The sequence below is a fragment of the Anabrus simplex genome, chromosome 2 (assembly GCF_040414725.1).
Source record: "Anabrus simplex isolate iqAnaSimp1 chromosome 2, ASM4041472v1, whole genome shotgun sequence".
Lineage (NCBI taxonomy): Eukaryota > Metazoa > Arthropoda > Insecta > Orthoptera > Tettigoniidae > Anabrus > Anabrus simplex.
Window position 1 is genome coordinate 628843288 of NC_090266.1, and position 16766 is coordinate 628860053.

General features: G+C 38.5%; 1 protein-coding gene across 2 annotated transcripts in view; it reads left to right on the forward strand.

Annotated features, from left to right (window-relative positions):
* Window positions 1–16766, forward strand: part of LOC136864287 (complex I assembly factor ACAD9, mitochondrial) — a 226464-nt gene that overhangs the window by 151118 nt on the left and 58580 nt on the right. For both annotated transcript variants that reach the window (XM_067141066.2, XM_067141065.2), the window contains exon 7: window positions 14297–14465. In XM_067141066.2, the coding sequence (XP_066997167.2) occupies window positions 14297–14465 (169 nt within the window). The remainder of the gene's footprint in view (window positions 1–14296; window positions 14466–16766) is intronic.

Sequence of the window (16766 nt, forward strand, 5' to 3'; positions counted from 1 at the left end):
CAGACAACCTGCCGCTCAGGCTGTTGATTTTCGTGTTGAGTGTGTTTGACATTTTGTTAACGATGGATACCATATCTAGTATTTGATTTCAAAAATTCAACAATTCTCCGATATGAGATAAGCGAATTAAAGGTCATTCCAATAGGAACATCGTCGATGGCTGTTGGAGAAAGATTTCTATAGTAACTGCAGAAAAAGGTGTTTGTACTCCCCATAAATAGATCTTAATTCATTAATTGGATGTACACTGACTGACAGAGCAAATGCAACACCAAGAAGGAGTGGTTCGAAAGGGATGAAAGTTGGGGAAAAAACAGAGACGGCACGAACGAATAATTGATGTTTACTTCAAACCGATATGCAGGTTACACAATGCGCACGGCATCGACTCAGTAGGATGTAGGACCACCGCGAGCGGCGATGCATGCAGAAACACGTCGAGGTACAGAGTCAATAAGAGTGCGGATGGTGTCCTGAGGGATGGTTCTCCATTCTCTGTCAACCATTTGCCACAGTTGGTCGTCCGTACGAGGCTGGGGCAGAGTTTGCAAACGGCGTCCAATGAGATCCCACACGTGTTCGATTGGTGAGAGATCCGGAGAGTACGCTGGCCACGGAAGCATCTGTACACCTCGTAGAGCCTGTTGGGAGATGCGAGCAGTGTGTGGGCGGGCATTATCCTGCTGAAACAGAGCATTGGGCAGCCCCTGAAGGTACGGGAGTGCCACCGGCCGCAGCACATGCTGCACGTAGCGGTGGGCATTTAACGTGCCTTGAATACGCACTAGAGGTGACGTGGAATCATACGCAATAGCGCCCCAAACCATGATGCAGCGTTGTCTAGCGGTAGGGCGCTCCACAGTTACTGCTGGATTTGACCTTTCTCCACGCCGACGCCACACTCGTCTGCGGTGACTATCACTGACAGAACAGAAGCGTGACTCATCGGAGAACACGACGTTCCGCCATTCCCTCATCCAAGTCGCTCTAGCCCGGCACCATGCCAGGCGTGCACGTCTATGCTGTGGAGTCAATGGTAGTCTTCTGAGCGGACGCCGAGAGTGCAGGCCTCCTTCAACCAATCGATGGGAAATTGTTCTGGTCGATATTGGAACAGCCAGGGTGTCTTGCACATGCTGAAGAATGGGGGTTGACGTGGCGTGCGTGGCTGCCACCGCTTGGCGGCGGATGCGCCGATCCTCGCGTGCTGACGTCACTCGGGCTGCGCCTGAACCCCTCGCACGTGCCACATGTCCCTGCGCCAACCATCTTCGCCACAGGCGCTGCACCGTGGACACATCCCTATGGGTATCGGCTGCGATTTGACGAAGCGACCAACCTGCCCTTCTCAGCCCGATCACCATACCCCTCGTAAAGTTGTCTGTCTGCTGGAAATGCCTCCGTTGACGGCGGCCTGGCATTCTTAGCTATACACATGTCCTGTGGCACACGACAACACGTTCTACAATGACTGTCGGGTGAGAAATCACGGTACGAAGTGGGCCATTCACCAACGCCGTGTCCCATTTATCGTTCGCTACGTGCGCAGCACAGCGGCGCATTTCACATCATGAGCATACCTCAGTGACGTCAGTCTACCCTGCAATTGGCATAAAGTTCTGACCACTCCTTCTTGGTGTTGCATTTGCTCTGTCAGTCAGTGTATTATCAACAGTACCTTTACCTTTTGCTCAAGTTCATATTTTTTTTTAAACATCCAACACATAGTTCTGAAGAAAATCTGAAGTTCCTACAGATAAATTAACCAGTTCAAGCACTTTCACCATGATACCAAAAATGTCTCACAAAGAGAGGAACCAACTTCAAAACCAAATGATTAGATGTATTGATCAATATTGAAATGAATCGAGGACATTGCAGTTCATTAAAAACCTGCTGAGCTGCGTAGGAAGCAATAACATTAGAAATTATTGCGTTAAATTTTGTACATTTTGTATGCCTACACGTGAATTTTGGATTGAGTAGTTTCCTAACAACTGTAGTGGTGCAGTCCATTGACCTAAAACTATGCTTATGCATTGCGCTGTAGTATGCGAAAGTAGTTTCTTGTGCTGCCAACTGCCTGTCCCTTTCAGTCACCACTTTTATAGTTTGATAGTCCTCATACTTTTATTTACACTTTTCATTTGAACGCTCATGCGATGTTTGTTTGTTATAACATGATTCACAATGTCAGACCGTCCGCCATGTTCTGTTCAATATCCAATTTTGATTTGCACAATGTGCATTCTACAGTTTCTCCACTACCAGTGATAAAAGGAAATTAACTTTTTATGTTGCTGTTGAAATTACACCTTTGCTTCGGCATGTTGAAACAGTAATTTCATAGATCTAAAATCTAAATTCAACAGCTACCGTAAGAACAAAACTAGTCAAACTACAACTGAAAATCACACCAGTGTTCTCAATAACACAAAACATGGAAAGCAAAAGGCAAAGAATATTGAGCAAATTGTACAAGTGGTGCTTCCTGGCATATGGTTGCACAGTAAACGAGACAAAACAATGTAGCATAAGATGGAAATGGAAATGCAACAAGAGTGAAGACTCACATAAAAAGGTCTAAAACTGGAGAAGATATTTTGGTAACCTAAAAATGCCATGCCACAAATAGAGGCCTCCATTTTTTCGCTCCGTTGTACACAAAAAACCCCAAAGGACAACAAAAGCGGATCCTGAAATGGAATAAACCAACACACAAAGCTTGAAACAAAATTGCTGCAATCTATTATGTGAAAGATGAACTACTTAGAGAAACAATAAACTCTTAGACCAACAGAAGAATATGCCCTTCACAAAGCAGAGAAATAATGTCGCAATGATAGAGATTCTCAAAAATTCACACACTGAGACATTTGCCAGCAAGATTGGCTTTCCTATGTGGGTTCTGGAAGAGATAGGTCTCCTGACTAACTACCAGTGTGGTTTTTCCTCTCATTGGCCAGCCACCGATTACCTGGTTAGACTAGAGAGCACCATTCACGAGGCCTTTCTTTGGAAGGAGCACTTAGTCGCCGTGTTTTTTGACCTGGAAAAGGCTTACGACACTACCTGCCAGCATAGGATTATCTCCATCCTACTCTAGTGGGGATTTTGGGTAAATCTACATATATTTATTGAGAATTTCATGTGTCTCTGACTCTTTCAAGTCTGAATATGGAATGCATTTTTTCAGTGTTTGTCCAAGAAAATTGAGTACTCCAGGGATCTTTACTGAGTGTTACACTGTTTGTGGTCTCCATCAATGGCATACTTGCCCCTCCTTGGCCACAGTCATTCTATTGCTGTATGTAGATGATTTAACTCTATATTTCAGCTCTGGAAGGATGGCAGTTCCTGAGAGATAGCTACTCCGAGCTATTAACGGAGTCGAAAATTGGGCCCTGCAACATGGTTTTCATTTTTCAGCACTGAAAACCTCACATGTACATTTCTATCGAAGTCAGTTTGTGCATCCTGAACCAGGACTCTGCTTGTGAATCAATGTCCTAAAAGTGGTAGACACCTGCAAGTTTCTGGGTGTCCATGTTGATAAGTGACTGACGTGGCAGCCCCACATCTGTCAGTTGAAGGTTGCTTGCATGAAGAGACTTAACATGCTTAAGTTTCTCAGCGCCACTTCATGGCATATGGTTCAGCATCAAGAACTGTGCTGAACCTTTTAGATAGTGTACACCGTAGTGTAGTTAGGTTGGCAACTGGAGCTTTCTGTACTTGCTCCATTCTCAGCCTACATGCTCAATGTTCCATCTTTATGAAGAAGACAGCAGCAGATACTCCTCATGTACACTGTCAAAATTTGTGAAGTGCTGCAGCATCCTAGCTATCAATGCCTCTTCAATACCCAATACCACCAGAAGTACGAAAATCGACTAAACGCCACACAACAGTTAGGGATTCAAATTTATAGCTTGTGTCATGAGTTTGGTGTTGCTATCTGTGGTTGTATTGAGCAGACCCCTAGCGAGGTACCTCCGTGGCTAGTTCCGTGGCCGATTATATGGCTAGATGTACTCCGTGAATCCAAGGTGACTGTGGATGCCTCTGTTCATCGGAGGTATTTCCAGGACTTCATTCACTAGTATCCGAATGTGCAGTGTGTCTTCATGGACGATTTTAATATAGGAGAAACTGTTGGATGCTCTTTCATCTCCAATAATATTAGCATGAAGATCTCACTTCCCAATGTCGGTAGCATGTATACTGCGGAGTTCTTTGCCATCTAACCAGGTTGTGCGATGCTGATCACTTTAGCGTGGCTTCCAAGCGATATTGGGATTGTGAGAAATGAACTTGCAGATCGAGTTGCAAAAGAAGCATTACTTTTACCACCTAGACCTGTGAATGTGCCTGCTAGGGATATTTGTTCTGAGCTGTGTCAAACCATCTCGGTATCCTGGGAATCGGATTGGCTAGCTATCCGAACTCCCAACAAGCTGAGAACAATTAAGAGGACAGCTGCCATGTGTTGGTCCTCTTTCCAGCCATCATGAAGATAGGCTGTAGTTTTTGTGTGGGCTGAGGATAGGTCATGGAAGACCTAAAGAGGAAAGACCCCCAGTGTGTTCATGTGGTGCCAAATTCACAGTGGCCCATATACTTATGGAGTGTGCGGATCTCTCTGGCTTAAGACGGAACCTCGGCCTGTAGGAGACATAATATGCTTACAAAATTGTGATTTTTTTAATTCCACCTTTTCAATACAAAAGATTTTAATCTTCAGGCACCAATAAGTTTTAACAATAATTACGACTCAAATTTTAACATAGGTCAAATTACAATTGGTTTTTAATAAACTAGAACCTTGAGAAATCAATTTTAGCCAAACTTTGAACATTTGAAGATAGTGTGTTTTGGACGTCAATATCTTTAGAAATAACAGTTATTCCTATGTTTATATATTTTATTATTTAATTTTAGAATTATAATGAAGCACAAATTTCAAAGAAAATCAAATATGACAGGTCTTAACCTTGAGATGATTATATAGGCTGAGGATGCTTGAAATTCAAGCGAAACATGTCCCTATAAAATAGTGTTGTAGCATTGTGATCTAACAACATAAAACCATTTGTATTGAAAAGGTGGAATAAAAAATCACAATTTTGTAAGCATATTATAGCAAATTTCAATATGGGTCTAATCATGAGATTAGTAACATGTACTGTAGGAGACACTCAAACTCCTACTAGGTGGTGATGAGAATCCTGCTAATCTCATCATTTGCTTTGCGTGTGAGAGTGGATTAAGTGGGGACATATACATTTAAAGTGTTACGTGTCCATTTTGGTTTAATAAAATAATTTTTTTGTTCCATTTTTAATTCATTTTCAAATTTCTCCACGTAATACATAGTTTTATTTTATTTTCATTTCTTATCATCATCATAATCATTTCCCATTTCCAGCTTCCCGGGTCGGGTTTTGAATCAAGGACCTCCATCGCTGCCTGTCTTTCCACCACTCTTCTCCTTTTTTAAGTACATCTTCTGGTTTTCCTCCCCTCTTCTCTATGCACTCTCACACTGAATCTGTCCGTCTCTTTCGGGGTCTTCCACGTGGTCTCTTTCCTGTTAAACTGGGCGAGTTGGCCGTGCGGTTAGGGGCGCTCAGCTATGAGCTTGCATCCAGGAGATAGTGGGTTCGAACCCCACTGTCGGCAGCCCTGAAGATGGTTTTCCGTGCTTTCCCATTTACCTTGATTAAGGACACGGCCACTTCCTTCCCATTCCTAGGCCTTTCCTGTCCGATCGTCACTATAAGATCTATCTGTGTCAGTGCGACGTAAAGCAAATAGTTAAAAAAAACTTTCCTGGTAACTTCTCTGAAAAACTTTTTTTTGGCACTCTCTCTTCTCCCATTTTCATCATATGCCCATACTAGCTTTGTTGTTTCTATCCTGTCTTGAAGTTTCAAGATTCCTGTCCTTTTCCTTATCTCTTCATTTCTAATTCTATCCTTTCTGGTCTTGCCCTCGATACCTCGTAGGAGTTTCATCTCCGCTACCTGTATTCTACTCTCCTCTCGTTTTGTTGTAGTCCACGATCCAGCTGTATAAGTTAGTATGGGTTCATAATAGGTTGAATATAATACTTTCTTACATTTCTTCAGGACATCTTGGTTCCACAAAATACCCCTTACACTCTGTGGTAGAAGCTGTTTGCTTGTTGTATTCTTTTCCCAATTTCCTCAGTTATCTTTCCTTCTTCTGTGATCACACTTCCCCACTACTTGAAACTTTGAAGCACTTCCAGATATTTCCCATTCAGTTTCTTCTTTCCTCTTCCTTCCCTCCTTTCTTCCCCTTGTCATCACTATTGTTTTACTTTTCTCTGTGCTTACTTTCATCCCAAATTTTCCTATATCTTGATTCCATACATCACCGAGCTCGATAGCTGCAGTTGCTTAAGTACGGGCAGTATCCAGTATTCGGGAGATAGTGGGTTCGAACCCCACTGTTGGCAGCCCTGAAGATGGTTTTCTGTCGTTTCCCATTTTCACACCAGGCAAATTCTGGGGCTGTACCTTAATTAAGGCCACGGCTGCTTCCTTCCCGCTCCTAGCCCTTTCCTGCTCCATCGTCGCCACAAGACCTACCTGTGTCGGTACAACATAAAGCAACTTGTAAAAAAAAGATTCCATACATCTGTTTCTTTTTGCACATCCGTTTCATCCTCACCCCATATCACTATATCATCTGCAAACAACATGGCTTTTGTTGCCTGTCTTCCCAATCTCTGTTTAATGTTTTTATGAATTTCATCCATAACTATGATGAGTAGTATGGGGGAAAGTATACTTCCCTGCTGGAGACCAGTTTCAACTTTAAACCATTTTGTTTTTCCTAGACTAGTCTTCACACTGCTAACACAATTTTTGTATATAGCTTTTATAATGTACACTTCCACTCTGTTAACTTGTTTTTACCTTAATGTGTCCCATACCAACTGTCTGGGCACGCTGTCATAAGTTTTCTCAATACGAATAAATGTTATCACCATGTCTTTTCCAAACTTCCATCTTTTCTCCATCATATGTCTTAATGTAAAGATCAGGTCAAACATTGATCTGTCTTTCTGAAAACCATACTGTTCTTCTTCCATTTCTCCTAGCTTCCTCCTCAGTCTTCCTTCCAATACCCTCTCAAAGATCTTAGCTACATGGGCAATAAGGGTGAACCCTCTGTAGTTATTACATTCCTTTTTATCACCTTTTTAAAATATTGGGCCTAATTAACACTAGAATGGCTGAGAATCTTACGTTCCTAGAACAGTGGCAAGGGGTCATTTTGACCCACCATAAGAAATGCTTGGAAACATTCAAATTAGAAATCACTAAATTTTTTTTTTTTTTCTACAGTTTTACCACAAATTTATTTTATACACAAAGACGTGACTTTAATATATGGAACTTTTATATGACTGATGGTCACATGAACAATCACAAACAACTGCATCATGTTTTTTATTTCTCTAAGGAGTTTTCGCAAAATTAATCAATTAAACACCTTTCGTTAGTCAGTCGTCCACATTTATTTATTTATTTATTTATTTATTTATTTATTTATTTATTTATTTATTTATTTATTTATTTATTTATTTCATACCACCAACAGAGATGTTTCTCCAATTACAGGTGGCTTAGTCACTGTGCATTAATTATTAAAAATAACAAATGTCAGAAAGAACTTAATATCTAAAAATAAAAATATACAACATTATTAACAAGTAGAGTAGCAAACGGAATTTACAGTACATTAATACTTTTTCAAGTTTGAATATACTTAATATCTAAAAATTAATAAAAAAGTAGATTTTTTCAGGTTCGAAGTGGACTTATGACCTAAAATACTTAATATCTAAAAATTAATTAAAAAGTAGAAATACATAAATTTAAAATAAATTAGGAATTAGTATCTACAAGAGAAATAACTCCAATCTTAGACTGACACCCGTTAAAGCAACTGACATATAAAAAGATTTCAGTTTTCCCTACATTTTCTTTATCTTTAAATCATATAAATTTAAATAAAATAAAACACTAAAATGAAACACAAATTAACCAAGAAATATGTATAAATATAGTATAGTACATATATACACCTATAAGGTAAACCTTCAGAAATAGTGAACTGAACTCAAAGTGCCCAGCATTACTTTAACTGTGTGCCTTCTTCAATAATTTTACATAATAATTGTATCTAACAGCAAAGTCTAGATCAGTATCAGGATATTTATGGACTGTGACGTTATAAGTAGTGCACATTCTGAACAGTGGTGAGCTTCTATAAAATACTGTTTTAGAAATCGGAAGAAACAAGAGATGTCTGTGTCTTAAACTTCCTTTCCGGGTATTGAACGAGAATTGTTGTAGAAAGTAACTGTTATCTACCACATTATTGATAACTCTATGGAGGTATTTTTGATCATTTATTATACGTCTGTTTAATAATGAAGTGAAGTTAAATTCTTTCAGGAGATCGTTATAGTGAATTATGCCGCTAGGAACAAACCTGTTATATTTTTTAAAGTAAAGATAACGTAAGAAACGTTTTTGAACTTTCTCCACATGGTTTTGATAAGATTTATAAATGGGGGACCAAATTACCGACGCGTACTCAAGTTTGGACCTCACAAGTGTGTTGAACAAAAGTGTGAGGGCTTGGATATTATTCAGGTCTCTGGTGTGTCGGATTAAGAAGCCCAGTTTTTTGTAGGCATCATTAATTGCGTCATAAATGTGTGGGTTAAACGACAAATTGTTTGTGATGCGTACTCCTAGATCATTAATTGAATTAACCTGCGTCAGTAATTCCTTGTTGATAGAGTACACGTGTTCTTTAGGGAATTTTCCGTGTGTAATTTTCATGAAGCAACATTTCTTTATATTGAAATATAAATTATTTTCTATACTCCATTCGTATAATTGATTTAAATCGCTTTGTAGTTTGTCGATGTCTCCATCACATTTTATTTCTTTGTAAAGTTTTACATCATCCGCATATAAAAGGCAGTTTGAAAACAACCTTAGATGGGAGATCATTGACATAAACGTTAAACAGCAACGGACCCAGGTTTGAACCCTGTGGAACACCAGAATAGACAGAAAAATTGTCTGAATTACAATTGCGATATGCTACATACTGTTGCCTGTCTCTAAGGTAGGATGAAATCAGTGATAGCATTGGCGAAGTCATTCCAAATTCAGAGAGCTTTTTCAATAAAATATCGTGATCAATTTTGTCAAAGGCTTTCGAATAATCCAAGTAAATTACATCAACATTTCCCTGCCTACGTAGAACATTAAAAGAATACTGTGCAAAATTAACAAGATTGCTTATTGTTGATCTACCAGGCATAAAGCCATGCTGATATTTACATGAGTGAAAATACGACAATATAAAATTTGTTCTAGGATTTTGCACGGAGCGCATAAAATACAGACAGGTCGATAATTCTCAATCATCTTATTGTCCCCAGATTTAAAGATTGGACAAACTCTCGATATTTTCCAGGCTTTGGGAAATGTCTGCTTCTTAAGTATCAAATTATACAGTCTCAGAAGAGGAATGAGTAACACTTCAGAACATGCTTTTAGGATGTAGGGAGGTATCCCATCAGGGCCACATGATTTTTTGGACTTTAATTTCATAATAGCTGCTTTATATTGACTTGTGGTTATAAATTCTACTCCTAGGGAATCGTTTACCAGTAATCGCGGTGTATCAGGAATAGCGTAAGAAGGTGGAGAAGAAGAGTAAACAGATTTAAAGAACGTTGCAAAACCATTGGAAATACATTGACTATTATCTAACGTTATGTTATTAAGTTTCATACTCTGTAAGGGTGGATCTTTTTGAGTTCACTTATTTTTAATAAAATTCCAGAATGATTTAGTATCTTTCGTGATGTTGTTTTGAATTTCAGAGATATAATGATTGTACGCTTTGTTGATTAAGGTTTTAACATATTTTCTGAGTTGTTTATATATATGTTTACTATGATCAGAAAATTTTTGTTGTCTTCTATGCAATTCTTTCAACTTAATATTATGGATTATTTCCAAAGTAAACCAAACCGGGTATTTAGTTCTCCAAAAAAATGCTCTTTTGGGGACCGTGACTTCAAATACAGAATTTACTTTCACGAAAAAATGTTCTACTGCTTCATCTACTACTGCTTCATCTACATCTTCAATTTTTTCCAACTCAGACCAGTCCGTTTCTCGAAACATGTTATATATACCAAGAAAATTTGCTTTCTGAAAATCATACGCTATAGTACGAGTTTGCTTTATTCGATCATGTTCACCTCTTGGTTCTAGAAGAATTGTTAGTGCAGGGTGGTGTGGATCTTCTGGGACTAACGGATATTGCTCTCTACTCACAGTAACACCACTTACATTAGTTAAAACGAGATCAAGAGTTCTATCATTAACATTCAAAACATTATTGAGAGATTTCAATTGATACAGAGACATAAAATTAGCTAGGGACTTGTATGCGATTCCACCATTTAACATATCATAATCTGAACTAACTATTAATGGAAGGTTGAAATCGCCTACAAGTATGATATCCTGGCTTTGAAGTTTTTCATTAGTTTCAAATAAATTATAAAATGTTAAGTATGTTTCTAGATCACTGGCAGGTGGAAAGTATACAGATACAATGTAGTATGTATGATGGTGCAACACTATTTTAACACATACTGCCTCAATATCCTTAAATTTTAAATGTAGTTGCTGTGACATGATCTCCTGATTGACAGCAATAAGTACCCCTCCTCCCCTCTTGGTACCCATTCTATCTCTACGATATACATTATACCTATTATCCAAGAGTTCACTATTGCTGACGTCACTACTTAACCATGTCTCGGAAATTAACAATACATCATGTTCTGAATCGGTACTATTTACGCAAAATTCATTTAGTTTGGTGTTGAGTCCTCTCACATTCTGATAATAAATAGAAATTATATTAGAGTCCATTATGAGTTTGAGAGATAAGTCATTTTAGTTTAACCTACTGTCGTCTTCAAGTGTTTTCAGATTATACACATACTGGTCCTCTTCCCGCTTGCGAAGCTTTATGTTGCCTGAAGGATCAACCCACAAATACGCGTAGTTCTTCTCATTCTTCAGTCTGCGCGCATGTCCAAGAATCTTCTTACGATAAGGAGTTAAGTTCTGGTTTATGTAGATTATTCCATTACTTGGAAAGCCAATCTGGGATGCGTTCAGATTCCCCTTCACTTTACGTCTCCGAATAAAGTTTTCTTTATCTGTTCTCCGCACAAACTTCACAATGATTCCCGCTGAAGACTGATTGGGTTGTTTCTTTAATCTGTGGCAGGTGTCGATCATTTCGTTGTTCACTTCAATGTCCAATGCTCGACCTAACACCTTCACTAATTCCAGGGTGTCTTCTGTTTTCGTTTCAGGAATTCCATGAATTTCGATGGAATTCCTCCTACCATACTGGTCTAAATCGTCAAGCTGCAATGTTACATTGTTAAGCTGCGTTTTAAGTTGAAGGTTCTCTTCTTTTAGTTTGTCCATGTTTTCTAAGCACAGCGCTATTTCTTTTGATTGTTGCTTAATTAGCTCCGCGGCGGTGTCAAGTTTCTCATGAGTTAATTCTAAACTCTTGCCCAGTTCCCGTTCAGTTTCCATGTTCTTTATTTTCACGTTCTCTAGTTCCGTCTTTACACTTTTCATCTCTGTTTTTACTTTCGCTACTTCATTCTTCAACTCAGCTAGTAGTTGGTAGATATCACTAACAGATGGCGCCTGGGCTTTATCACCACTGGCTACAACGTGACATGTCTTACACTTCCATAACCGTCCCTCCGTTTCTATAATGTCCACATCCTGTTCTGTTAAATCAACACATTTGCTGTGGTACCAACCCTGACATGCTCTGCACTTAATTTTCTGTGAACTATTCCGTTTGCCAATAGTTTTACCACATTTTACACATGAATTCATAGCGGAGAACTTGCGAAACGGTGAATCGATAGTTCAACGGCGATAGTACTCCCTTAGTTTGATATTGTCTGTTGGTAACAGTGCATTCACTACTCTTTGTTTACATCTAACCTACACAATCCGTACTCACTTTATTTGGAATTTTATTGTTCTTTCAGAATTTCGATGCACACGTATTTATCAGTCTGATAGTAAAATGCTAATTGTTAAAAGTACATACCTTTCTAGCTGCATACACAAGGTATAACACACTGAAATTACACAGTTTGAGGGAGCTTTACCGCCACACAACTACCTACCACCACACCATAGTGATACAATGTAACATGTAACATTGTAACAATGATAAATTTTCAGAAATACTTTAAGGAAAATTAAAACAACCTAGTAACATTTTGCGCTCGACTACTTTTCGTGCACATTTTCTGCACACTGCTTTGAGGCACTTGATGCAGACATCGCTAGACTTGTTGCCTTTACACAGACCAACTTGGCACTACATCCACCTTATGGATGGACACGGTCCTACATACTCCTTGTTGTTGTTGTTGTTGTCTTTGCTCGTCCTGGCTTGTTAGTTCGCTTGGCTGCTGGAGAATGAACTTCTTCCACTTTTTTCTTCCTACCCGTTACTTGCTTGTAAATGACCCAAGCATCGATAGCTGTTAGTTCTCTAGGATATTGTAAAAGACATGCATTGGCCACCCCATGCATGCAGCCTTTATTTACTAGGCATTTGGTCGACCACATCTACCCTGTGTTTCATGCCATTGTAGAATGATACAGTTTCTGGCTTCTTTTTTTGTTCTGTGCTCATTGTTTCATGAGCATGCAGTGTGATAAGAAGGATGTTCTTGTTCATGTTGCCTTGGTACACCGTCAAGGCGCAAGGTGTGTTCCAAGTCTATCGCAAGATGGTTGTGGAGTATAATTCAGACTTGGACTTCATATCAATAGAGATTTCACGACAAATGGGGTTGATTGTTCCCACCGAGGAAGGTTTTTATATTTTTTATTTATTTTTTTCTTCCTTGGCTCAGAAATGTCTCCATGAGGCGAAGCACGATGTACTCCCCCCAGTAGCTACTTATCTGGACGCGTGTCGACCTCACAAAAGTATGTAAAGGTATTGCGAATGTATTTTTTGGCCACATCTACAGCAAACCAAGTCCATACTGTCGGACTTGTTTTTCATAAATTGGGTAAATCAGCACCTAATTTTGCTGGGAAGTAACTGTTTGTCTACTGTTATATTTTCACTTGAGTAATAATAGGGACAGCCATTTCCCACAAATTTGTCCCATATTCCAGAGACAGGAGTAAACCTGTTGGCTGGCAGGCGCTCAGCTCGGGTTAATTTCTCGTCGGAACGGAGAAATCTGAGAAGCTTTCTCGGGTACACACTGTTGCCTGACAGTCAAAACTGCTCTGATGTAATAAGGAATTGCACAGATGTCAAAAAGACCCCTTCCGCTGTCTAGGGTATGCCATATAAAAAATCTGTGCAAATGTAAATATTTTGCTGGCTTCAATACATTACCATAAATAGGTCAAAAGCTATAAAAAGCCAAGATATTTGAAGAGGAACGATGTAAGAGTGCGCACATTATTAAAGAAAAATTGATGGTGGGTGTCATTTTGACCCCTTCCACTGTTCTAGTGTTAAACACTTTCCCCACTCTTCTGGGATCTCTTTCTTTCTCCAGATTATTCTAAATTATCTATACAGCCACTGTAGCCGTATTGGTCCTGCTGCTTTTATCATTTCTGTAGTTACCTCATCCACTCCTGCTGCTTTACAGCTCTTTATCTTTTGTATGGCTTCCTCTATTTTTAACATCGATTTCTATTTCCATTTAATTTGTTCTGAGAGGATGGTTACCTATTTGTACTTCCTTTTAAAACAAAAATCACCACCACCACCACCATAAGAAAGGGATGTTTGAAAGTATAGAGCTTGCATTGGAGTAGATGTATATAACAACTAAGCAGTGAAGGAATATAAATTTTTTAAACCTACCGTACATACTAAATTAGTTACAAGATCACTGTAGTTGGAAAAACTTTTTAAGAAAATAAGTTGTCACGTCTTGAATGCAGGTTGGATAGAACAGCAGGCTTCATAGCCTGAGTTCCACCATGTAAAATAAAGCATTTAATAAATAAATAAATAAATAAATAAATAAATAAATAAATGAATGAATAAATAAATATATAAATAAAAGTTTGAATTAAGGGATATCTCTTTGTATCTTGATTTGAAAAACTCCTTTCTTTTCTTCCAGGTATTTTCATCTGAAAATCTTCGACATAATGTTAATGAGTTCCAAGCTGTTTTTGGTAACAGTTCCTTTATAGAAGGCTTTGAATATGAAAGACTATTTCGAGACAGTCGAACAACAATGTTACCAGTGGAAGAGAATGACATGTCACGATTGTTCATTGCCTTGGCAGGTTTGTATTGTTTTCTTGTTATTTAGAATGTTTATGTTGGTAAAACTCTAGAAATGTGGAGCACCGTACAAGCACAACGGAATTGTCTAAATTGTTGCTTGGCGTACTTTCAAGGCAAGCTTTCGGATCTCCTGACAACAATCGTCTAAAAACTTCCTTGGTTGAGCAACCAGGAGACCAAAGTGACTGGTGTGAAATGCAGAATTTTTACAATCTCCCACAACCTATAAAATAAGGCTTATTGAAGGAGGGCACGCAATTGTAATGTTTGCAGTCATAACTTGGCATACACACACAATGTATCTGAGGGCCATGATGCCATTGTATAATATATCCTGCCTTGTGTACATCGGCGACTGTTGCTTCAGCTGTATTATTCAAGTCATGAGCCTGTTCATATGTTATCAAATACTGTATAAGGTATCTGTGTATAAAATTGCGTGTTTAGCAGAATGATTTATAACCCTTGTGCTGTGGTACAGATAATGGTGAATGAGGTAGGGTTGCCAAATTTCAGGAAAGAGAAATCGGTACGCATGTAGTGACATGTAACCTTTTTATGTAATAGTCAGGCTACTGATAAAAAATATGTGTAACTACAGTAGCAGTTTAGTTGTTTTTTAACACCTAAGGCTATAGAAAATATATTTAAGCTTTTACCATTTATTTACTGAATTACCTATTTCACTTATATGTTTACAAGTTAAGTGTATATAAAATACATAATTTTTAACATTTTAATCAATTATCTAAGATGTACCTAAAGTAAGTGCTCTCTTTTACACACCATGCATGTACTTGTTGCTTTTGAGTGCCATGCTCAACAAGTTTTTATCAGACACTGTATTAACTGAATCCCTCTCTTCCACTTTATACCTTTCAGTAGATGATCCATGTAAACTATGAACTGTGAAGGTAAAACTAACCCTGTGAGTACTTTGAAACAAGAACTCATTCTACCACCAATTCTCAATGTTGCCCAATCATCAACATAAATGCCTTTGATTGCTCTTAATAACCTACCCTTATTCCCATAATTCCCCAGTATAACTGTCATTTGTTCCCTCAATTCTCTGCCATATGCCTTCTCCAGATATATGAAACATAAATATAATGGTCTGTTCCTATCGTAGCATACGTCGGTTACCTGGTGCATGCTGAAAATCTGATCCTGACAGTCCCTCTGTGGTCTGAACCCACACTGGTTTTCATCCATCTTATTCTCAGCCACTGATCATCTTCCAAAACGTCAGTAAACACCTTGCCTCGTAAACTGATCAATGAAATATCTCTATAGTTGTTGTAATCCTTCGTGTTCTTTTGCTTATAGATAGGTGCAATTACTGCTTTCATCCAGTTAGAAGATACCTTATTAACATTCCATGATTATCTTATTACTCTATGATGTCATTTGATCCCTGCCATCCCACTGTACATTCCTCACATGTAGAAGAAGGAAATATGTTATACGCAAATGGGCCCAGAAATGCGTTATTTTCCATGTTAGAACTCATTTTCTACAACTCTACATAGTACATTAATATGAAAAACATGCAACAGAACATACCAGCATACCACATGAAACTATTTTTATATGAAACCTTTAAACATGAGCTCCATGAGCATCCGATACATGCATCATTCCACATCCGGGATTCAATGCAATGGCAGGTTTGTGCCCGTATCAATGCTAACAGAGGGCTTTATTAACATTTCATGTAAAAAAGAGAGAGAGAGAGATTTTCACGTGGTATGCTGGTACATTCTCAAGGCCGACGAGAAATACAGGCCATGGCCTGTTAAAGTCACGTGACAGGACCAGTCCCAGCAATGGTAGAGTGAAGCCGGTTATTACATGTGTTCTTGTGGTGTTATTGCTAGTTTATTGTGGATTATGGAAGAAAATAACGGAGATTTTGTGTTTATGTGAATATGTTGGTGTTGTGCAACAGTTCCTTACATTCATAGTGTTGTGTGCGGAAGTGTAAGTATGTATTAATTTACAAAAATGAGTATTTAACCTCAATGTTGTTCACATCATTCAGCAATGTTGGGCTGCAGAACACGAGTTGGATAAATTACAGCACCAGTGCTGAGGATTTAGGGGTAATGCATTCATATCCTGTTTAATTACAGATATATGAAAATGAAAATTTAAGTATTATATATGATGCTGAAGCCAGGTACGGATTGGAACAATTGTAAAACTTGTAAATAGCTCGCAATAGGCCTACCTTTGATCCTGGATTCAATAAGATATTCCTTACATGAATGTTATTGTAAATATAGGCTTAATTGTAC